The 25,312-nt window shown below is 44.7% G+C and overlaps 1 protein-coding gene across 12 annotated transcripts in view; it reads right to left on the bottom strand.

The window, feature by feature from the left end:
* PHACTR4 (phosphatase and actin regulator 4) overlaps window positions 1–25,312 on the bottom strand; it is a 100,218-nt gene that overhangs the window by 34,430 nt on the left and 40,476 nt on the right. For 3 of the 12 annotated variants that reach the window (XR_010594642.1, XM_065577058.1, XM_065577057.1), the window contains exon 3: window positions 23,581–23,651. The exons of 5 other annotated variants lie outside the window; for them this stretch is intronic. Coding sequence is in view for 3 of the 7 variants with exons in the window: in XM_065577058.1 (XP_065433130.1) it covers window positions 23,581–23,651 (71 nt within the window). In the remaining 4 variants the exon portion in view is untranslated. Of the gene's footprint in view, window positions 1–751; window positions 823–2,834; window positions 2,917–15,915; window positions 16,058–21,489; window positions 22,592–23,580; window positions 23,652–25,312 lie in introns of those variants that run through there. 4 more of the 12 variants (XM_065577062.1, XM_042857289.2, XM_042857287.2 and 1 more) reach the window with 4 other exon arrangements.

Genomic DNA, 25,312 nt, shown 5'->3' on the forward strand with positions numbered 1-25,312 from the left:
AATTGTGCACGTGTCTACACTTAAGTGTGTCTCTCACCTATGTAAGCGCCCCATTACACCACCTCCCCCAAGTGGCACTGAGCCACGGTCCATGTACTAAGGTTCATGCAGTGTGAGTGTTGATTCCACGTTACTTATGTCGACCCTAACAGTCCTCCAGCAGCTGTCCCACAATGCCTGACATTGACCACTCTGGTCACAACTGTGAAATCCACTGCCTGGGGTCATGGAGACTGGAAGCCCCTTTAAAGAGCCATGAATTTTTGAAATGCTTTCCTCCCACCCCCCCGATTGCCCCGCTTGGCGAGCACATCTAGATGCTCTCTCCATTGTTGCGGTGCAACTGCCCAGCTGACCAAACCTGGCTGGTGTCCAGATATGCCACAAGCCAGGACCTGTTTGAGACTCCCCCACACAACGGTTAGTCCTGGAAGTCAAGCACAAGCAAGCCCGATGCAGGGGAAGGAACCTTGGGTAAGTGTGTCCATGTATTTTCCATTACAGTGATGTACTGTACTGCCATTGCCCTATACTGTACTCAGTTTAATGCAACCGAGCAATTCCCTCCTCATTTCCCTTGCCCATGGTGAGCCACACACACCATGGCTGGAGCAGTGAGTGGAACCATACACAAGCACTCCAAAGCAGAAGCGTCAGTAAGCAGATCTTGTGTCAAACTTTAGGGGAGCAAGGGAAGCGAACTCTGAATCTTAGCTTTTCCTTTCTGTTGTGACTATCCTGACAATGGTACCTCTGTGTTTTATCTGTAGCTGCTACCATGGCACTTCTGAGGGGCTCTCCCTCCACACTCGTGGAATCGCCTGGACCAGATAAGAAGGAGAAAGAAGAGGACACAGGATGAAATGTTCAGCGAGATCATGCAAGCCAGTGCTGCATCAGATCACGAACAGAGGGCCTGGAGGGTGATATTGCAGACTGCATGAAGGGCAGAGCAGACAGAAGAAAAGTGCAGGACATAATGGGGTTTCTCCGGCAGCAAACACAGATGCTGCAGACTCTTATGGACTTCAGGTTCAATCACAGGCTCATCTCCCTTTGCGAGCCATGGAGAACTCCATTACAGCACCTCCCTACACCCACACCAACATTCCATGAGGCACAGGACCACATCCCTACCCCGACCACTCCACCCTGGGGGACATTAAGGACAACCACAGCGTCACACACCCTGACCTGTGAAAGCCATGGTTGCTACATGTGTACCTGAAACGGACAAGAATGTTCTTTTCCTATGTTATGTTCCATTCCTTTCCCGCAGTGAATTTTCCAAACTCCAAAATGATTTCCCACTGACTGGTAGCAATCTGGCATTGCAAGCTTCCACCGTGCGATCACCACTCGCTTCTCCGCTGTCAGCGCCACTCTCATTCAAGGGATGGAGCAAGCGCCACACACACCCCAGGAACGTGGGCTTGTGCATCTGAAAGTTCTGCAGCCACCGCTCAGTATCCCAAGCCTGCATTATGATGCAATCCCACTAGTCAATGCTAATCTCTCCGGCCCAGATGCGGCAATTTCACCATTTGCAGCTGCTCAACGAACGCCACAAAACAATCTTTAATTTGTTCTCGCTATGTTCCACGGCAACCTGCCCTCCACACAATCAACCTTCGTGCACCCCTGTGCTTGCCACACTTATGACAATAGCAGAGAGCTGTGCAGGCCCCATGCTTCTGTAAGAGATGGAGGACAGCTAGAAGGGCTGCACGGGTTAGTGGGATTTTTAAAAAAAAGACATACAAATTATGGGCTCTAGATGACATTATGGGATGGAGACTGTTGCATGCTGGGAAGCTGACCCCTTATTCCCAGTCATCCCGAGAGACTCATTTCTGCCCCACCATGTATTGCCAAAACTCCCCAAAAGAGAGTGTGCTGGACAATGGCAGGTTGCACACCGGGATAACGACACTGCACATCGACACAAGCACTCCTGGTGAGTATGTGCAGCATCAACACAAGGAGCCAAGTACGTACGCATCTGAGCGACGTGCTAACTGCGACGGCGTCACGCGGACGTCACTTCCATCAGCAAAAGTTTGCAGTTTAGACATGGCCTAAATTATAATTACTCCTGGTGACTGAGTGGGAGTTGCAGGACTGAATTCAATCCAATAAAGTCTCAAGTGACAGGACAGCAAAAGTAGCTATTGTGCAGCCACATTCAACCTTCAAGCCCTTTTATAAACAAAACTGAGTGTAATGAAACTTCCCTGGAGCCTCCAGCAACAGTGGGGGTGGGGAGGGGGAAGAAGAGAGATCTAGCTACATTTGTGCAATTCCCTAGTGTAGATGGCAGTGAGAACAATATAAAAGGTACCTCTATTGGCACAGCTTTTTCCATATAGTTTCTAAGCCAATCTAGTTAAAATAGTACAAAAATTGTGCGTAGGCTAGCTCTTATAAATCATAATCAAGGAGGATGACAACACTGCTCATAGTAATGCTTCCCAGAGCGGCAGTGTTGACACCTGCTCTCAAACATAGGAGTATATTGATTATCCAGCAAAGAGCTGCAAACTATGGCTAGGTGTGGACTGCAGAGAGGTACTGGGGACATCCTCCACAGAAAGCCGCCTATTTGGCGTTATATAAAGGAAACCACTTGAGAACTTGGTTGTTACGTTTCTCTACTTTGAGACAGGTCACACAGAGTTACCTTTACAGCTTGAATCTCATCATGATCACAAGCACTAGCTACTCTATGTGGACACAGGCGTTCACACTCTAGATTCTGACTGTCATGTGACTCAAAGTTCTGCTCCATGATTCAGCCCTAGCAGAGTTAAAGAAGAGAGGATTGCATTACTCACTCCACACACGCTTGAGCTGTCCATTCAAAACCAACGAACGATACTGGGTGTTTTCCTTCAGAGCTTGTCAGCACCAACATACCTTACAGGGAGATTAGGTAAAAAACAGGGATCTTATCCCAAGGTAAAGGTATTAATTTTTAAAAAGATAAGGCAACAATACTGGATTTATAAACATCCTTTTAGGGGAAAGATCAGTAGGGGGAAAAGAGGGGGAAGTGATAACACACTGAACATATTTTAATGAAGTTTCTCTCTGTTTAATTCTCTCTCTCTCACACACACACGTGCATGCACACACACCCCACCTTCCCCCCCAATCATTGTTCACTTCAACTGAAGGACAAAGTTGTCACTGCATGCTAGACAGTCTGCAGGATTTTGTACATAGCTAGGAGAATCCATAGAAATGAATTAAAAGACTCCCAGAGTGCTGAGTACCTGTAAAAGTTACCATGGTCTCTGGGAGTCTCAGGCTCAACCTGCAGCTTCCTCGAATGTGCTATGAAAGCCATTTGACTTGATTTCCCATTACACTTTGCACAAACATTTGAAAAGGTATTCGCTATGACTGACCGACCAATGTAAAGTGAGTGGTTGGAAAGGTGGGTAGTAAATCGAAAAGGTCACAACAGTTAATGCAGCATGTGCCCTCCTCCTCTTCTCCCAGATCATGAGAAAGCTCAGCCCATTACCCTCTGTGGAAACAGACAGGGTTTATTCACAAGTCAACTGGCATCCCGTTTAGATTTTGGATACTTTGATCATACTTTTCTGTGCTGGAAGCACACTAGGAGGTCAGTGCGGTAAGCCAGTTACTGGTCACCTGCTTTCCTTGTGAACTTCCTATTCAGTTACCAGCTGGGAAACTCCTATTTCCTCGAGCAGTTTGCTGGCCTTGTATCCTGTGATTACTCAAAAATTCCAGCTTCTTCCTGATCTCAAAGTGAAAGGGAGGAGGCGTTGTGATCCAACAAGTTGAGGATAACCACAGTCCTGCTGCTTTCTGCTTAACACATACTGGATACCAGTGCTAGGAAGGCCATGCATCTGAGAATGATGTTGATCAGGTGGCTAGAGCACCAAGGATGCTTGCAAACCCCTGTCACAATCCCAGCTAAAATGCTTACATGACACTTCTGTGCATAGATCCCTGGGTGCCAAGTCCGTGGTTCTATGGCCATAAGCCTGTTTCTACTTATTAAATGCCACTCAAAATAAGAGCAGATGTTATGTGGCGTGATTCTCACGTCTTCTTCCATTCTTCTCCAGCCATCCTAGTTAAAATGTACTAACTAGTTCTGATGGACAATAGAGCACTCCTTCCTCGAATTTTGAGATCCAGCCGCAGCTTGGCTAAGTCATGATAATTTCAAGGATTCACGACTATACAGTCTCTAGGCCACGGACTCTCCTAGGCAGATTCCAACCGCTCCTCAGAGCATTCTGAAATAGGGTTAAAGTAAATAGTGATCAAAAGCTGACGAAACAGCAGCAGATACATTCCAACAAAGCCCCACACAAACGGCGAAGTGACAGCATGTTCTACTGACACTCGGTGCAGGGGGCCCATCTGTCACATTCGAGTTGCATTACTGGAGGGCACAACAAACTGTAATATGGAAACATGTGTTACCTTTACGTTTTCCATTCTTTGAAAATTATACACAACTTCTAACCCTCCCCTGCCCGCTCCCATCCCCGTTTTACTCATTTAAAACCACCATCTCCTCTCTCAAAGAGCAAGAGCGGTCAGAAGCAAGATATGCAGAATGCAGAGTGAAACCAGGAGGTCATCTAGTTCCTCCTAATGCAAACCACTGGGATGAAGGGGAACTAGTATGAGAAACAGTTGTAGCACGTATCTAAAATACATTCTCTTTCCTTTTAAGACCAAAATATATTCATATACCAACACTCGGCTGGCAAAATACAGGAATAATTGCTGCAAAATAGTGTGACCATGCTAACCAGATAGGGTTAGATCACCAGTTTATGGTAGGCACTTTACGGAGCACAAGCCCTGTCCTGAAGAGCTTAGAGTCGAATGCAGAAAAATAGCAAAAACTAAAAAAGGACTCCTTTAGCAAAGCTGCGTGACCTTTCTTGCAACCTTTAGGATAGTAAAGGGACTAGTATGGCCAGGCACTAGATAGGCAGAAGTTATAAAAGCTAATTATTACTAGTAATGTTTATGGCTACAATCCTTTGTAAACTTCTAAACATAGTAAAAAGGTAGCTTTACCCCTAGAAGTTAGTCAGCATAAATACAGCTTGTGGCCTGCTCTTGCATATCGTTCTGAAGTACTTAAGATACCATCCCAACTAACTTTACTCTAGTCTGGAGCATCAAGGTGGCAAACTATCAACTTGAGTTGAATGCCTCCCCCCACTGCCTATGGTAACAGAGAGAAGAGTGGTGGGAAGAGCTTTCTACACAAACTAAAATCTTATTTCCTAGGTTCCCCTTTTGCTGCAATGCCCTAGAAAGGGTCACCCCATGAAACATTACAGCATTTATTCTGCTAACTTTAAGTGCCTTTGTTATATGTATACCTCAGAGAAGGAAGCTCTGCTATCCCTGATTCCTAAAGTTACCGAGAATTTGATATACTGAAATTACACTCTTTTTGTAAGTTAATAAAACATGGAGAAACAGAACCAGACAATGCAAGGGAATCTTACCATCCTTCACTTACTTGGCTCTGACTAGGGAAATGGATAAAAGCGCTTTAGTTTAAACTTCTGGGATACAACCAACTTCCACATGGCACCTGCTCTATTTTAATTGACTAGACTAGGAACCCCTTGTTAAAATGCAAGACAAGTTAGGCATAAACAGTGTCTGCTTCTGATCATTTGGGGCACACACATTTGGAAGAGAAACCAATATTCCCCACCACAGTTTCACTCTTAAAAGGAACTGCAAATAGACTTGGCTAAACTCCATCACTTGTAAGAGAGTCAGAAATTCAGGGAGGAAGATACTTTTTCACCCATGTAACTCAAAACGTCTCTAAACATTGACATTTCGCAACTACAGCATAGTATTTTAGATCCACAAACACGTTTAAAAGCTTCCTTCTGTAAGTGAAGTATGTTTTACTAGCAATCTCCATCAGCATGAAGCTAGTACATAATTACAGGTTTGATCTCCCTGTCTATTGCACAAATATGCCTTCTGAAACAATTCATGAATAAATATTTGACTAATATGGACACGGCTCCAAAAGGAACCATTCCAGTTTATCAACTTCGTGGTTCAAGTTAATACAGGTCCCACTCTATATTTACCTGAGGAACTAGATAACACTTAAGGAGATGATCTAGCCACTCAAATTAATACAGTTTATAAAACGATTAAGGACTAACTTGGATGATGAGTGTCCAGAGCACCACACATACAAGCGTAAGAGTGATTAGTAAGAGAGCACGAGGGACCCTCACTGAGAACACTGCTGCACAGCCACCAGTCACTCCTGCCCAGTAGTGTGCGGGATAAGTGTGCAGCCAAATTCCTCACTAACTTGATTAAAGTGCTGCTTAATCTCACAGCTTCTGATATCCCCACTCTCTATATCCCCTGGGGTTGGGATTTCCAAATAGACCTAAAAGAGTGAAAGTCTTGTGAGTTGGGTGCCTGACCCCCTTCAGTCCCCTTCAAAATCACAGCCTCTGTCCACAATACACGTCTCTTACAATTTCCTACTGCTGGCAGTAACAGTGGAAGCCTTAGGCCAGGTCTACACTACCGGCCCATATCAGTATAACCATGTCGCTGAAAAATCCACCCCCCTGAGCAACGCAGTTATCCCCACCTAACCCCCAGTGTAGACAGTGCTATGTCATTGGGAGAGCTTCTCCCAAAGACCTAACTACCGCCTCTCGGGGAGGCGGATTAACTACGCCAACAGGAGACGCTCTCCCGTTGGCATAGTAACATCTTCACTAACGCGCTACAGCGACGCCGCTGTCACACTGTACGTGAAGACAAACCTTTAGTGTAAACAAGGTGCTGGTGGATGCCACCGTCTAACTCTGTCCCAAGGCAGATCTAGACAACATGGGAGTTATAACCAGACAGGTTATTTATTCCAGGACATTACATTTGGTTTCAGAGTGGGCTGAATTCTGACCAACGGAGACAACTGTCAAGGATAACAAATAATACTATTGCCATCATTTCCTGGCTTCGGCTCAGAACTTCCCCATGGATTTTAAACTGACAGAGGCAGTGTTTAGTGGCCTGCACGCAGCAGTGGAAGTCAACAGCTGCTGAGTTCAACACCATCTGACACCAAATCTTCTATGTCCTTTGACAAGTCACTTAGCCTAAGGTTACCCCCGGGAGAAAATGTACCTATCTCAGAGTGAGGAGGATCAACGTGCGTCAAGCACCTCGGAGATGGAAGAACGCTACAAATGCCAAATATGATACAGGCCTGGCTTCCACATGCAGTATTGCTTATGCATTGTGTTTGACTCATATCGCTTCTGAGACAATGCAATGGCAATTGTTTACACTGTCAAGGCCATTCTACATAATTAAAGGAAACAGTCAAGAGATGAGATAACACTGACTGAGATCAGGAGATTCTTGCGAAAGTAACAGCGGGCTACAAAGGTGCCCATTCTCCAGATGTCACCATACAGGTTTTCCCAGTACCGTCCAGTATCCTCCCCAACCTTCCACATAAGCCTTTCCTTGCCCCCTCACAGTGGAAACTAGCACCAACCACCACAATATTGGGTACCAATGGCATCAGACCAAAATATTAGCCAAAAAGGATTCATGGGAATAGTGCAATCCTTCCAGTCACAATCAAGAGTCACTCCTGAAGAGAGCAGACTTGGCAAAGGTTGCATGAGGCTGAGGACAATTTCAGGACTGCTCACAGATCCTGCTGGCCAACAGAAGAAAAGATTTGAAGCACAGAAACTGCAGTGCTAGCCTTCCGGCTGTGAACATACTTCTAAGGGCTTGTCTATACTTACCGCGCTGGTTCGGCGGCAGGCAATCGAACTTCTGGGTTCGATTTATCGCGTCTTGTCTGGACACGATAAATCGAACTCAGAAGTGCTCCCCGTCGACTCCGGTAATCCTGCTCGCCGCGAGGAGTAAGCGGAGTCGACGGGGGAGCCTGCCTGCCGGGTGTGGACCGCGGTAAGTTCGAAGTAAGGTACGTCAACTTCAGCTACGTTATTCACGTAGCTGAAGTTGCGTACCTTACTTCGATTTGGGGGTTTAGTGTAGACCAAGCCCAAGACACTGGACTGGTCAAAGCAGTGGTGTTTGAATCCCCTTGTCTCTGCCCAATGCACCCTTTGTAGATTTTACACTTTGCTGCTACATGTCTGTGTGATACCGCAACTCACACAGAGATCACTTGCATTTGCATGTAGTGATTAATCTCCTGGGGAGCTTCGCATGACACTTTGATATGAAATACATTTGACTGTACTGCAGATAGGTTCCCCACCTTCAGATAGGTCCACAATGGACTTGCTTGGCGAGGGAGGACAGGAAGAGGTCAATATGTTCCACGCTAATATATATTGTATAAAGCAACATTATGCTCCTCGCTCTGCTGCCGCTGCCCCCCCCCCAAGGAATTTCTGTATTGGAGATCCACGATAAATTGATAGAGGAATATAACTTTGGCACAGTCAAACAGGCTTACTCTTAAGGTCATTTGTTTGCTATGGCTGTGTTATATTTCATCTGCGGCACAGAATGTATTTAATAGGGGTACATACACACAGGAATCGGCCAGGTCTCTAATGCAGTTTACATTTGGTATGCTAGAGTTTAGTCTTATTAGGTTCCCAATTAAACAGGCCGCACCCCTTGTTACATCAGCTGAGGGTGCTCTCTTGGTGAAGCTAGGAGGAGCAGAGGTGCAGCTCCAATGTTCCTCAAGCATAAACTGTTGCCAGGAGTCCATATGTCCCAGGGCATCAGCAGCTGAGCACAGGCTGGGCGGGCAGTTATTGACGCTGGCCCTCGTGTTCTTACAGAGCCTGGGGAAAGGCAGGGCACAGCCGTACTTGAAACAAAAAAATATTTTCACTGAAATGTTTATAAAATCTCTATTGTAAAATCAAAAACGTTGGCACTAAAAGCAAGCAGTCCTTTATAAGGACTTTCCTGCATTTGGGGATATTTTTGGTTGCCACAGAAAATATGTGCTCACTTACTGGGTATTCATGTAAAGTGCCCATGACGCTGGCAGACCAGGTGCCAGCGCAAGCCAGAGCCCCAGGCCAATTCACCTGTGTATGAGTATAGATCAAAGTCACTGTTAAGTGTATAAGAGTGTATTTGGTGTTTAACCGTCGTGAAAACTAGCGGGATGTTATTTACATTGTTCTCATTTATCTGTAGTATAATAATGTAGTATACTGCATTATAATGTAGTAGCAAATATTTGTATTGTGTATACCCCTGTAACTAAATAACCCATCAAACAAGAAAGAAGCCGGGTGGAATGCCAATGAAGAACAGAAAAAAAAGCTAATTTCAAAGCAAAAATGGTCATTGTGTGTGATGATCAGAGGTCAAGACTCAAAATGCATTCCTCACTCTCTGTCATCAAAGGAAAAGCCCACGTGGGTCGTGACACTGTCAGCTTGTTTTCTGTGAGAAGAAGCTAGAAAGAGGGATTCTGGAAAAGATCCTGCATCTCTGAACTGTTTGGACTCTTACAGGGAAGTGTACCAGATGCAAAGCGGAGATCCCCAGAGATTCTGGGAACCCTGGAAAGACTTTTGGGTTTATTACATCACTGCCACCATTTGGAATTAAAATGATGACTCACCTGTACATAGATTTTACCTGCTTTAACTTCTCAATAACTCTCATTTCCTTTTCTTAGCTAATAAACCTTTCATTAGTTTACTATAGAATTGGCTACAGCATCTTTGATGTAAGATCTAGAGTATGAATTGCTCTGAGGCAAGTGACTGGTCTCTTGGGACTGGAAGCAACGTCAACGTGATGTGATTACTGGTATAAGTGACATTTTATCACAAAGTCCAGTTTGGGTGGCAAAATAGTCTGGAGGGTCTAGTGGGGACAGTCTGTGACTCCATGATGAGACTGGTATAGTGTGATCCAGGAGTTCACATTTGTCACTGGCATGGTGAAATCTAATTATAGAACACACCACCAGTTAGGGGTGTCTGCCCTGAAGAAGGCCCTCACAGTCATTAGCCACTCCAGACAGCGTGACAGTGCCATTCTACTCGAACGTCACTAAAAAATAGCCTTGCACGGGGGGTTCCATTTTATTGCATCACAAGAGAACCAGCTCAATTTAGAAGAAGGAAAAAAAAGGTTGTCTCTTCCCCCCCCCCCCCCCCCCAACTTCCAAAGTCAATCTAGGGTCTGGTTCTTTCTCAATCCTGCTTCTTCATTGCCTGTAAGATATTTTGCTGACCAAGTTCTGTCTACAGTTACATCTTTGTAACTAAGACCAGAACCAGAAGTCAGTTGGGGTTGTCCTAATGGAGGGCATAATCTGGCCATGAATCTAGAATTCCATTAAGTAATTATAAGTAATGCATTTAGTGCCAAAGGAAATACGTGAAGAGACACAGGGAGGATGTTGCATAAGAAGGGGGTATTTTTAGTCATTCATTAGGGTAGAATTGCAATTTGAGTTTGTGGACTATTGCAAAGCGGTGTTAAAATTTTGAGCTCTCACTTTAAGGGTGAGGAATTTCATGGTGCTGCTTGCAGGTTAGGCGGCTCTGTAAGGCCTTGGCTACACTGGTGCTTTACAGCGCTGCAACTTTCTCGCTCAGGGGTGTGAAAAAACACCCCCCCTGAGCGCAGCAAGTTACAGCGTTGTAAAGCGCCAGTGTAAACATTGCCCCAGCGCTGGGAGCCGCGCTCCCAGCGCTGTAAGCTAATCCCCTCGGGGAGGTGGAGTACCTGCGGCGCTGGGAGAGCTCTCTCGCCACGACCACACTCGCACTTCAAAGCGCTGCCGCGAGAGTGCTCCCGCAGCAGTGCTTTGGAGTTTTGAGTGTAGCCAAGCCCTAAGAAAGCCTATGATCTGGGTCTTCAGTCAGTCAGTCTGCAAGAGCCAGCCTAGAGCAAGGTGGGATGAGTTATGCCTCTCTGCCTTACAGAGTCTGTTTTCTCTGTGTGTGGGTTTTTGGTTCTGGTATGTTAGGGCTCTGGATTTTAAGAAATAAAGTCGTGTTCCATTGCAATCTTCCAGAAAGAGTATTTATCTAATTTTGGTTTGCATGTTGTGAACATAACATAGCTCCTTGGGTCTTCCCTGTTCCTGACAGCAGCATGTCCATTTCCAGCAGATGGATTTTCTCAATTCAAAAATCAGTGAAGAACTAGGCTATACAACCCATTGGGAGAATAAGCCTCTCTGTGAGGATTAGACAAACTTAACTTCAGGCTCGGGGGGGTAGTAGAGATAAGAAAATACAAATGGAGACCAGCGCACGCACCAGACTGGGTGGAACAATCCCATTACAGAGGGCACAAGCAGATTGCTCAATATTTCAGAGAGATAATGGGATTAACTTCACGGTCAGCATCATTTGATCCTGCTAATTGCAGAATTTCACTCCCAAAGCCCTCATGTCATTGATTCAGCGGGAGATTCCCCCCACCCAACATGAAGCTTGTGTAATTCATTAGTGTCAGCATTTTCCACTTAATTAAATTCAGAGAGATATTTTCCTTTCCTCCCCAAAGCAAAATATTACCCAGTCCCTGCAATGCACTAGTACTTCAGCCCAATACAGTGTCTGTATTTCCTGCATCAAGGGACTGAGTATCTACTTGCTTAATTAGCACTAATGGGAGTCTAAATCCCCCCATACTTTAGCATTCCCTCAGTTAGAAGGGAAGAACAATCACTTCCCATGCTGTGATTTTTCCACTGCCCAGCACCTTAGATAAGCAGCTATTTAGATAAGCGCAGAGAGTAGAACATTCTGTGCATTCCGCACAGGTGCAGGGCAATGGAGGATCAGGTCCATATAATTTTTAAAAAATTCTAAATAGATCATTAAAAGTAGTGGAAAGTAGAGTCCTTTATAGGTAAGATTTTAGTGAGTTTCTTCATTTTGTATTTGGTACCATGGTATGGACAGAAGGAGCAGAGAGAAGACTGACAAAAGTTATGTCTTCAAACTGATTTTACACAGTTTCCAGAGGAATGCAGTTATGGGGTTCACTGAATGTCAATAATTGTGGCTTCACTGGATCTTTATGGATACCCCCAGAAGGGGGAAAAGGCTTGCCACAAGCAAAGTTAGCCGGTAACCTCCCCTAGCTATGCAGTTTCTGAAGGATTTAAAAGGACAAACTTTGCAAATCTGAAGAAGCCCCCTGGAATTCAAATTTAGTCTCAGAACCTGACTATCAAGAAAAGCTTCCTGACATCCCTGAAACAGACTCTCAAGGGGAGCTGAACCCACCCCATTGCTTGGAATTTAAAACCTAAATTGGACAACCCACGAATAAGAACGATCCCACATTTGCAGGTAGTAGCTCATCTAATTGGGCCTTATCCATCTGTAACGTCTATGATTCCACTAACCTTGCTTCGTGTATTAATGCATCTGGAAAGAAAAAACAGTGAATGACAGGAAACACGCTGCCCTAGCACAAAGCAAATGGAACAAAGAGCTCATTTCCATGCTTCTAATGCCCATAAAGTAAGGTTTATCTTCTTGCACTTTAAAATTCTTAGAAACGCACTGTAGAACGAGCCCTTGTTATTGACATGTCTGAAGATCAGACACTGCATTGGCTGAGGTTTCCATTAGACTGCCCTGTCAACATAATACCCCTCCGTGAGAGGTACTTAACTATGCAGATGGGAGGAACTTTCCTGTCGGTGAAGTAGCGTCTTCACTAAAGTGCAACAGCGTGCAGCATTGTACAGCAGACAAGCTCTCAGTTCTGATCCCACTGTCTTGTTCAACAAGTAGTCAAAAAAAAGGATTTACTCTTTTGTGTTTACTCTTCCTTTAAGCCACTCCTAAGGCAGATGGCATGGAGGAAGTCTCTTTCACTTTTATATGAACACCTTGAAATAAAACACACAAGGTAACGTTTATTGCTGCTATTAAAACATTTATCAAAGTAGAGGCTCCTTCAGAGAAAATAATAAACACATCCCAAGCTCCCTCTGTGGAATTCACTGCCCTTTGTGAATCAGATTACTGCAAACTCATCTAATGGGGATCACTCCCTAAGCTTCCAAACCCATTCTCCTTGCCAGTTGATGACTCACTGGAAGGCGAGCCTTGTAAATTAATCCCTTATTGCAGCCACGCCATAGAAGGAGAGGGGAAAAAAAACAACAAACAAAGCAAACAGTTCATGGGGCTGTTTCCTAGTCAGAGGGGGGTAACCACAGTAGAAATATAAAGGACTAAGCCTTGTTTTCTTTCTGTAAGATTCCTTTCAGAATGTGCAGAAATTATTAAATTCCGCATTTCAAAGTGCAGGGGGAGAAGGCTTTTGTTGTGGAGCACAACATGGATTATGCCTCCCTTGCTCTTTCGTCCCTATCCTCAAGCAATTATAACCTGCTTTCAAGCCAGACTCAAGATATAAAACTGGCTTGTAGCCGGTAAAATTCAGCATCCATTGCCACCATTGTTTGGCTACAACTTGACTGCAGGTTTTGTTGGTTTGGATCCTCCAGTTTCAGCTAAACTACTTGTTCATGGAAGATGCAAACAGGCAGATCTACAAGTAAGGCCCCTGATCTTGTAGTCTGGTCCATACAGGCAGATAAATGCATCATTCCAATGAAATCAGTGGATGCGATGCAGGGTCAGGGTATACCTGCATGGATCAAACTCCAGAACTGGGGCCAAAGTTACCAGCTTTTCTATACTAAATCCCTGGTTTTGCAGGAATTGCTATAGTCTTTTGGTAAACAGAGACTGTCCGTGACTTTACTTCTCATGACAAGGAACACAATCAGAAAAACAGATTTCGGAGGCAGATATTAGGCAAACCTTCCCCTCATTCAGCAGCTATTTTACAAAGCAAAGAGATGAGTCTGACTCACTGATAGGCCACTAAGGGTAAAAGTAAAACCTTCCATTACAACTGGAGAGCTCATAAGAAAAAAATCAGGCAAGAAATCAGTGTTTCCCCCTAATTAAATATAACCATGCCATTTCTACAGCCTACAAACTGCAAACTAAGTAATGTCTGCCCTCTAGTGGTCCAATTGCACAGCTACTAGGCTATAAAATGCACTCAAATACACAACAGAAAATTTCTGTACACCTAGCAAGTTAGCCTTGAGCATATTTGTAGAGACAACCACTGAATGGATGTTGCAGGCTTTACTGTAACTGCACAGATATCATTACACACACGTCAGAGCCAAGTCATGTACGAAAACTAGATTACAAGAATGAAAGGAAAGCAAACAGGCAACACAAGATGCTCAAGTAAACTAGATCATAATGTGTCACACTTAATAGCGCAGCGGTGTAAGTATTAAGGGGATGGCCAGGTGACCAGAAACAAGGATTCTTAAATTCTTTCATAGTGTAGATTACATCTTGAGTCCAGTTAGCCACTTCCTCTCCCACTCACAGGAACATGACCACTACATGGCAGTGACAGCAATCGCTTAGGTAGAAAAGAGTATTTGTGAATGAGGTAAGTGTTTAACTCAGCAGTTCCCATACTATGGGTTATGACCCCAAGTGTGACCATGCCATCAATAGATGGGGTCACAAACCTGACTGAAGATACAAACCAACTACAAACACGTCAGGACCTGCTCTACACTATGGCATCCTCTGTACGTGCAACCTGGCACACCATGCACGTAAGGTCATGTCGCAGGGAGGGTGCCGTTTTGTCCGGCACGTATTCCTGTTAGGGCTCGCACAGCACTGCCTCCAGCAGCGAGTGTAGTGATATAATAAGGAGGTTGAGGGGATCAGTAAGTCTGAAAATGGGATCATGCAGGCAAAGTTTGGGAAGCGCTATTTCAGAAAGAACTGATCAGTCTCCTTTTGCTCTTCAGTTCATTTCTCCCTCCTTCTTGTAATTCACCCTTCCCTGGAGTGGATGGGGAAGGTCTTGTGATTAAGGCACTGGCCTAGGACTTAGGACATCTGAATTCTGTTCCTAGCTCTGTCAGACTCCCCTGGGCAAGTCACTTAATCTCTGTGCCTCAGTTTCTCCTCTACAAGATGAGGATAGCAGTAATGATTTACCTCATGGGGTACTGCAAGAATCCATTCAGTAATGCTTCAGATGTGCTGCTATTACTGTGAGGAGTGCCATGGAAAAGCAGGTCTGTCGAATAATGCCTGTTGCTGGTCCCTTCCCCGCTTCCCCCCAACTTGTCCTCTTTCCTGCACATGCAGCCCAGCTGCTGGAGTCCCTTCTCCCCTGAGTCCAGGTTCCTATTTCTCTTCCCCCTGCCCCCTTGCACATGCTGTCTGGTCTCCTGCTCCTCTGGGACACTGTTTACTATTCAGCTAGCACTATGAATGTGCATGAATGCTTTACAGTGCAGCTAGAGACCTAGCAGTCTAAGGTAACAATCCAGACCAAACAGGAGGCGATAACGAAGAGCAGGGTAGGAAGCGGAAGGATGAGGCTGCGCTGATCACAGAGTAGCTCGTAGCGTCTCCTCAGAGAGGCAGCTCGGCTGTCTGAAGTGTCAAAGCCAGCCCCACAGGACTGGCTCACTTTGCATGGGCCAACCACCAGCAAGTGCTCCCAAGGAAGTTTGACAATCCCAGACTTCCAGAACAGTGCTCTTCATCGTGACACAAGGCTCGTCTCCACTGCAGCGCTAACTCAGGCTCTTACTTGGGTGTTGCCCCTATCCTGGCTCCCGTTCACACTTAAAACTCTCTCACCCAAACATGGTGGTGCTTTCAATCCAGACCAGCTGAGGGTATAGATTACAGCCCCCTTTGCAGAGAGGACACGGGCTATACCACTTGAGTGCTGATAGTCCTCCAATGCCTTCCCACAATCTCCCACGTACCTAAAAGGACATACAAGTCCTCCCACAATTCATTGGGAAAGAATCAGAGGGATTCTGCTTACCTGTATCACTAAGAACCATGAGATCTGACCCAAGAAGTTCTAGCAACACACTGGAGAGAGCAGCACCAATGAGGAAGGAGTGACTTGAGTCTTGTTTTCCTGTATCCACTTACAACCGAGCTAGGCTAACCGTGGTGCTGATCACTTAGGGTCCTCGCTGCAGTGAAGACATACCCACACAAGACAGGACAACTTCCAGGGTAAACGTGAAATGCTGCCAAGATAGCGCATTCAGATTCAGGGAGAGGGGAGAAATGAACAAACCCAATCAACTAAAGACAACCTCTAAGGGGACCCCTGTGCAGTCCTCAACTAAGACAACAGACAAATCGCAGCACTCGAGTTGAGATGAGAGGAATGTAAAAGCCGCAGTAATCATTAACCTACCTTATACCTCAGCTCCCTTTCTGTAATTTTCAGTATCTCACAGGAGTGTTGCAAGGATGAAATCTATTCATGACAAAGGCCCTCTATGGAGGAGGGTCAGATAAATACCTAGATAGGCGACCACAAGAGATCCAGGACCCTCTTTTGTAATAGACTTTGAAGCCTAATGTCTGAAGCTTCAGTCTTGAGCCAGGCCAAAAGGTCATTTAATAAAGTTGAATTTAATCACTCAAATTAGTATATAATTGCTTTTTAGAGAGAGATCAATAAGAAACCCTTTATTGTAGTCCAGCAACAAAAGTGTCGCCTCCCATTTCCAAGGTAGCTTAGAGGACCTGCTTTCTGAAGCAAGGCAGACAAAAGTACTCCCTACCCCGAGCGGCGATCAATGATTTTAAAATCTGTCAGTGTCATGAACATTGATTATTCTTCCTTAGGCACAGACAGACCAGCAAGAGTTTTACAGCTCCAAGGAGAGTGCCAGGTGCCTTCTGCAGGTTTCTTGTTACGCTGAAAAGCCTTTAGGGGGCTAAAACCAGTTTCAGAAGTCAGGACCAGGGTTATATTTCAACGTGCTCTCAAGAATCGGTGATAAGGAGATGACGACAGGGGCGATACAACCAGGGCTGTCCCTAGCTGTTTTGGTGCCCTACGCAGCCCCGCCGCAGGCCGCCGCAGGGGAGCTGTGGGGGGCCCTGCCCCAGGCCTCTGTGGGGGGGGGGTAAGGGGGCTGGCCACTTCCTGCAGGAAGTGGAATGACCTGGCCCCAGCCTGCTCTGCTCCCCTGGCTCCCAGGCTTGGGGGGAGGGGGGAACCGCCCCCCAGCACTCGCTGGCAGCCAGGGGAGCAGAGCAGGCTGGGGCCAGGTTGCTCTACTTACTGGTGAGTGCAGGCCCAACCACTTCTGGAGTCCTCAGAGGAGTCGGGACGGGGAGGAGCTGGAGCAGGGGCTGGAGCAGCATGCAGCTCCGCAGGGCAGCAGGAAATTTGGTGCCCGAAATTTCCTGGTGCCCTACGCAGCTGCGTACTTTGCGTCTGGGTAAGGACGGCCCTGGATATAACTAAGAACAGTTAGAAACCAAGCGGAGTTCCTCACTCTAAATCAGCACTAACTCCGCAGCATGCTGGTGCCCATAATGCAGCCTTGTTCAGCCAATGCTCTTCACAAAGCACCAGGGCAGTAACCCTAAGGAGACACAAAGTTCAGTTTACTTAAAAAGAAAACAACTAGGTCTGCATGAGTTTCGCCGCAGCCACTGTTGTGGGCCATTTAAGCACAGAGTTGTTGTGCAAAACAGCCTTTAGGAAATCAGGGAAGAAGACTATTTTTTTTAAAATGGGGTACAAGACAATTCCACTTATCCAAAGCTCCCACTTACCCTGGCTGCATCCAAACGGAGGTTACTCCCCCACATATGACTCGCCTAACCTAGTTAACTTCCCCCATCTAAACCCTCCAGACAGGGAGGCAGTGGAACTGGAAGCCGTCCAAGGAAAAAGGCAGACTTCAAAATAGAATCCAAATCTTCTGACACCCACAATGACCTTTGCTACCGTATACCTTGTTCAAGCAAAACTAAAGGTCAGTGCCAGTATGTCCACAGCTTAGCCTCTAAACCATGAAACAGCAAGTTTAACTTGCACTTTCTCCAACACAGAACCATCTGTACACACTGCTATTTGCAGACTTGGCTATGTGCTCTAACCACTTTATCAGTCGCTGGACAGGGGGTACTGCAACGTTACCAAGTCTCTAAAGACTCGACACAGAACTTTGCAATTCCAGACCTGGAAAGAAAAGAAACCAGAGTCCATACAGGTTTCAGAGTAGCAGCCGTGTTAGTCTGTATCCGCAAAAAGAAGAACAGGAGTACTTGTGGCACCTTAGAGACTAACAAATTTATTAGAGCATAAGTTTTCGTGGACTACAGCCCACTTCTTCATGGGATTCCTTTTATTGCCGGATCAACTGACTGTTGCACGACTGATCTGATACATTTGCAAGTGTGACAAGTAGTGATGCCTTTTACTGTTTCTCATCTAGCTGCCCGGAGCACACAGCCAACACTCAGTAAACAATTTCACTAAGAACTGGAATATCCATTGCAAATTTAAGAATACAAACAAAAAGCCACCAGGTTAATACATCCCATGGTACTTTGTTAACTTGACAAGTGTAGTCAATTTAATTATTTATGGTAACGCTTCCAAGTGTTCTGTACTGTATTTTGTTAAAAGGTCGTGAGGTATTATGAAATCACTTCAATTTCCTGTAAGTTTTACTAATGATGAAATCCTGCCTTTTTGAGTGTGCCTGTAAATTAGCAAACTTCCACTGAAATTAAAATATGCTTAAGCTCAGGCACTTAGCTAGCTCTTGTATCATATACACCGTTTACATTACTCGCAATTTACAAAACGCCATGATGGAATCACGTGGTATGACTTGGGGGGAGGGGGAGGAACCCATCCTTTGCATTGTGGAATAGATTACAACGATATTCTTCTCATTGGCTGCTTGCCATTTGTAGAACTGATGAATGAAATTGTTTTTAATTGTTCACTCTATTAATGTAACTTCATGAGTAAAGTTTTATGAATGAAACAACATTCATTCATGAAACCGGTTACCCCAATAACTGGCTAATTGACAATTAAGATGCTCAAGAGCCATAGCTGTTCAGTCAGTTGCTCTTGTAAGTTTCACTGTCAATCCTTTTCCTGCTTAAATCACGGAGACTTGCACTATTTCAACATTGTCACTTCTGTTCACTGTTTGCCATCCACTACACTTGTCTATATTGTCACTTCTGTTCACTGTTTGCCATATTGTAATTCAAACCCCATTTTAAAACGCTTACTCCATTTTGTAAAAGCTTGCTGCCTTTGCAAACCCTGCTGTAATCTTATTAGTTTAGTTTAGATGTGTGAATGAGGTATGTATGGATGACTGAATTCAACCTCCAGCGCCAGCCAGTCCTGATAAAACAGAGTTCAAACACCAACAGCTGAAGATGCAGACAACAGCCCTAACAAAGTAAGAAAAGTCCATCCTAAAAAGAAAAAAACAAAAGGTACAATAGAAGGAAGATCAAAGCCAGGTCCCAGGCTGAAAGTCAGGTCTGCAATTGACGGGTGATCAGTCACCAAACCCAGAGGCAGTGTGACACAGCAAGATCTATAGACTCTGGATTCAAACTAAAGCCTACAAAAAGGATGGGTGAGATGGAAGACTTTGGAGGGTAACATTCCGCTGCCAACATGGAAGGGCATGGGTGCATGCCCAGAAGAGACCCAGCCCTTCCTTGTGCCCGGCTTTCCTGGCCAGTTAGCCGCCCACAAGCTACGAACCCAAGCCACAAACTCAAGCTACATTCAGGACTGGTAACTATCTAGCAGCTGCAGAACATTTGAGATATATATATGTGTGTGTGTGTGCACGCGCACATAAGTATTAGTTATTGGTCATAAATCAAATTGTGTTATCATAATAAATGTGGCATCTTTGTCTTGCCCCCTAAAACGATCCTGTGTAGTTTTGTCTGCATAACACATTCTTAAGGAGATCGGTGGGGAAAGTGGGTAACAGCTGTGAGCCTTACCATTGAGGTATTCCAACATTCTCATGGTTTGTCAGTTAATTTGCTTTACAGATCAAAACAGGAGACCATTCACAACAGTGGCAGGACATCTCCAGAGCTTTAGTCTCAAACTCAGAAGTGCATCTTCAGCTCTTTCGCACAGAAGCACGCAAAAGCTTTCAGACAGGTTTCCTCTAGATGTCCGTGCACAATTAGTAAAGGTCTATTCTTACATCAACTTATAGGCAAGCTGACTTCTAGTTAGACTTTTAATCATCAGAAGGGGATTCCCCACTTGGATGCTGTCTAATACAGTAGTAACACTAAAGCAAGTTCAAGAAACCTCTGGTTTCCAAATCAGAAGCAGTCCATTCACCCGAGTCCCCCGGCAAACGCAGAGGGTGGAGAAGGATGCACAATGCTTCCCCCTCCCAACCATTTCTTTCCATTTTAAAGTGTAATATGTTCATGTGAAAATAAGCGTGGGTGGTGAAAGGAGCCAGATGGATAGCCCTGGAGATGGAGGTCCTCAATTTTTCTGGAGATCAGGTGACAACAAGCAGCAGAAGGGCAAGTATATCCCTAGCACAATGTCCTGCTCGAAGTGCTTCAACTCTGAACCTGCAGTGACCATCACTAGAGCAGAGGAGAATACAGTCTACATGCCCAATTAAATCCTTAGACCTTCTGCCCAAGAAGGTACCAGTGAGTGCCACTTTTCTCTGTGATTCTTGTGGACTCCTCTCCCTGCCAAATACTGGATTGACATGTCCACCTCATTTCACAGAAGACCTCAGTCACCAGGTAGTAACTTGTAGTCTCTACTGACCTGGGCTGGATTCACACTGGCAAACTACCATTCAAGTGCTATATCCTATAAACCACTCCCTCTTTTTTTTTTTTTTTTTTTTTTTTAACAGCTGCTAACTCAAATGGCTTTATAAACCCATCTGAATTTTCCTTTGTTATGTGAAGGTATATACACAAAGGAACAGCAAGAAAAACATTGGCAGCTCCATTTAAAGTGGGGGCAGAAAACATATTCCTATTTGCTATGTTAACCAGTTTTGTTTTTTTCATAACAGACTTTACCTGTCCAGAGTGTTCTGTTCTATCCTACCAACCACCTGCCTTACCTGGAAACATCAAGCCTGGCAGGTGATGTTTAAAATAAGAAGCAGTGAGAAATCCCAGCGGGAAGATAAAATCCATACACATACACCCCACCTCGCAACCAGGGACTAGAGCATATTGAAGTAAATGTTATTTTTAGCTATCTGCAGCAGAGGCCGCTGGAACACGACTGAAGCATGGAGTCACATCATTCTGGCCACCACAGTCTCTTTGTTACAGCACCCACCCTGTCTTTCAGCTAAATAATCTCTGGATAAAAACAGTGACTAAAAACAGTCCTCCTGGCAATCTAGTACTGAAAAACCTCAAAATACTCCTTTGATCTCGCTTCCCTGCAGATAGGACAGTTATTAGACAGCGGGGACCAGTGGTTGTGTATTTAGAGGAGTATAGCTTCTCCAAACACACCTTAAACAGATGATTTAAAAATACCATCATCCATATATATGGAATAATTATATACCTTACTTACATGCTGCTTTTTACGTGAAGCTCTCAAGGCACTTCAAAGTATTATCCCCATTTGTGCAGGTGAAGACAGTGTGGAAGCAGAGATCCGACAACAGGAATGAAGTAACTTGCCCAACGCCACAAAGGAAACCAGTGGCAGAACTAGGAACTAGATGTGGGTATCCTGACTACTAGCTTCCTCCTCTCACCAGATTATAGTGCCTCCCAGAGAGTTTAAACTCTGAAAAGCAATAGACATTTAGCCCAGCAGCTACAATGGAGTCTCAAACAAATGACCCACTGGCTTTCACGGAGGAGAGGGAGGGCCATTGAATATTGTGGCTGTTCCAAGCACATCTTAAAAGATGGGAGCAGTTGGAAAGAGTGGCATGGCAGGAACTGAAGGGGGGGGAAGATGTCAATCCTGATTAAAGAAATAGGACAGAAGTTTCCTCAGCAATATCTTCAGTGCCACCTCTGAGAAAGCAAGACGACTTCTTGGAAGAAGCTTGTGGGTATAGAAGAGTCTACACTACCCCAGCATGAATTTCTGCTTGACTAACAGCACAACACGACAGGTTCCTAGCATGCCTCACCAATCCCGAACACAAGAGTATAGCCTGGACGGCTAAAATCCTAAATCGAGTTCTAGTAAAATTTCCAAGCACCGTAATTCCATCAGCGTCCTCTGCTCTCAAGACAGGAGAGCTACAAAAAGGTCCTCCCAATAATTGCCAAATAGATTCCTAGACTCAGAAAGAAGCAAAAATTCTGACATCAGAAAACCAAAGGTTTTCACAGGCAGCTGAAAGGATACGATGATGCCGCCCACAAACACTTCCCCGTGAAAAAAAGAGCAAATAAGCTCGGTGCAAGTGTTCAAAAATGATTCGTTCAAGTGCTATTGGAAAGCGAACTAGAGGTTTGTTTCCGCATTATTTCATCCCAGCGCCACAGCAGAGTTTCCAAATAGCCATGGGCTTAAGGGGAGATTTCTACTGCCAAAAGGAGAATCAGATGCTTAAACTATTTGCTTCTTAAGATCACATCATGGAACTATCCAGGTAAAATGCTAAATCTCAATACTAGAAAAGATTCCTACATTAAAAAAAAAAAAAAAAAAAAAAAACCACAGGATCCCAGACCAGCTATTTTAAGAGCATCCAAGAAACAATGTTATTTTTTGGGTGGGAGGGACTGGATGCTGATGGAGTGTGGGTTGGGAATGGAACAGCAGAAATATACTCTAAAAATAGAATATGGCCGCTAGCAAAACTTCACTCCCAATGTGTTGACAGGAAAGACCTGAGAAGGGAAAAAGGAAATTAGCTGACTGAGTATTCCAACAATATTTTCCTCGACAGATCACAGGCCTCGCAAAGAAGCCTTGGCCCACCGTTTCCTGGGTGCCTCACTTGTCAGCACCCCTTCTCCTGCCTCACTCATGGAGTTAAACCTGGAAACTTCCCCCAGCTCTGACACATGGAAAATGAATGCAAGTATGAGTCTGACGTGGATTTAACACCACACTAGTCATGTTGGTGCCTCAGCACCTACCCAAAACCATGTTATTTCCATCCTGGCAGATTTTTCTTCCTCTTTGATGGGTTTCACATCACCAGTTAGTAAGAGTACCGGGAGGCCTGTATATTCCTTTCCCTCTAGACCTCAGTGGAGGAGCTGAGCTCAATACTATACTAAAACGCCACTATAATTGTCTACAAGGAATGCTCGCAGTAGCCTTCACTGATGATCATAAATTAAAATCTGAAGGCAGCAGCAAATCTGTCATTTTTGATTAACCAAAGCAGCCAGCCAAAAGGAGCTTCCATCCCTACCCATGTGCGGCTAGTGAAGCCGGGTGACTGAAAGGAAAGATGATTAATCGTACAGTCCCAGTGGCCACTTGGGTGCATTGCAATGCTATTCAGAGCACACCACCTCTGAACATGTGCCAATAAAGTCAAAACAAAAGCCAGCCATGCAGTATTGTGAAGGTGGTTAATATACAACTGGTTAAGGACAGGAATCCATCAAGGTTTTGAAAAAACAAAGGGAGCCAGTCTCAGCTCAGCTAGTCACATAGCTCCTCCAGTTAAAAGCTCAGCCTTACCTCCTCTCCAGTCAGTGCCGGGAATAGAACCCAGGAATCCTGAATTTAGTAGCACTTGGAGAATGAACCTCCTTAAAAGCAAAGTAATTTAAAAAAAATAATAATAATCAAAGACCCATCTGTTTATTCTACCTCTTATTGTTTCCAGCCATGTTAACAATATAAACCAGTAGGTTTAAAAAGTCACAACAGGCTGAAACAAAATATAGCCACGGCCCTTTTGAGTAGAAGTGCAAAATATAACCGTTCTCGCACTTGTATAGCTGAGTGTTCAAATGGGGGGAGGTGGGTGATTCTGCATGGCTCAGGAGAATGGTAATGAGATTTAGAGCTTTCCACCTCCAGGTCACTAGAGCAGTCAAGGTCAAGAGTGAGCTAGATTGGTTGTAATCTGATGGCTGCTTGCTGGCCTCTGTAAAATGAATTTGAGGTCTAAGTCAATTGCCAGTGGGCAGATGATGGCTTTTGTGACACAGACACAAACTGGTTGCTGGTAGTCTCAGCAGAGAGGCTCAGGATTAACTAGATAACACAATCTGCATTGCAGCCCCTCCCCAGAAGAGTCCCTTCAGTACCAGCTGAGGCATACTGGGGGGGCGACAGAAACTTGCGCTGCTGCTGTCTGTTCTGTGGATAAACGGAAAGATTCCATCCCCATGGCCATCACTCCAGCATCTATTACCAGCACTGAAGTCATTTACTTAAAAAGTTGTCAGTTGCAAGTTAGTTTAACGTGTCCCAAAGCAACTTTTTTTGGAGGAAAAGGGGAATAGTATGAAAAAAGCATTCACGTTACAGGCTATCACAGTGCACAGCAGTAACTTGTTACCAGGAATTTCACCACGAGCAGTTTCTATGCATATTCACTTTGGCACAGAAAGAAGAACTGTTCTAGCTGACCCATTAGGGTCCAGCAGATCAGTTTTCCACAAAGTCCTAACTTGGCCTTCACACAAAGGTGCTGCCATTGTTGCACGAAGACAATGCCACTGTTGAACATCGCTCAATTCCCTAGTTAAGGTTGATATAATTTGTCTCTGTGAGGACGCCCCACGGGCAAGATTTGTGGTCACGCAACTTTATTACTTCGCTTATGTCACAGCTCATTACAAACTGCAAGTGATCCAATAAATGGCTGGCATTTAAATGTAATTTAATTAGAGAGACTTTTTAAAAAGGGGCCCTTGTATATCCAATGCAAAGCTGAGGATAATCTTTGCTATGACTTCATCTTAAGTGATTCATTATTTAAGATGTTAGCCTGCAGCCATGGAATGAATTAACACCATACTTCAATGGGACGTAAGGTGAAATGCACCCAAATTTGTATTGGTGGGTGGGTGGGTGTGAGAGAGAAAGAGAGATCGACTCCTTCTGATGAAGGGAAGATGAAATGTTTGCAAAAAAAAAGCAGTTTCTAGCCAGGTGGCTGCCTTTTTCTATTGCCTATTGACAATATTTGTAGCCATTCAGAAAAAGCCCTTATTCTATGCAGATCTCTACCACTTGAACTGAGGCCAAATCCAGTTTGCATCACAGATTAGGTTTAACTAACACGTTGATCAGTTTGCCTCAGAGCAAGTCATGCAGTGCCTAAGGCAATTACTCTACAATCAGCTTTTTTAAATTAAAGAACCCTACATCTTTCACATGGCAGCACGGTCTAGGGGAATAAATATGGAACTAGGACTACAGCTACTGTTTTCTAAGCCCTGTCTTTCCACAGAACTGC

This window comes from Chrysemys picta, chromosome 23 (assembly GCF_011386835.1).
Source record: "Chrysemys picta bellii isolate R12L10 chromosome 23, ASM1138683v2, whole genome shotgun sequence".
Taxonomy (NCBI): Eukaryota; Metazoa; Chordata; order Testudines; family Emydidae; genus Chrysemys; species Chrysemys picta.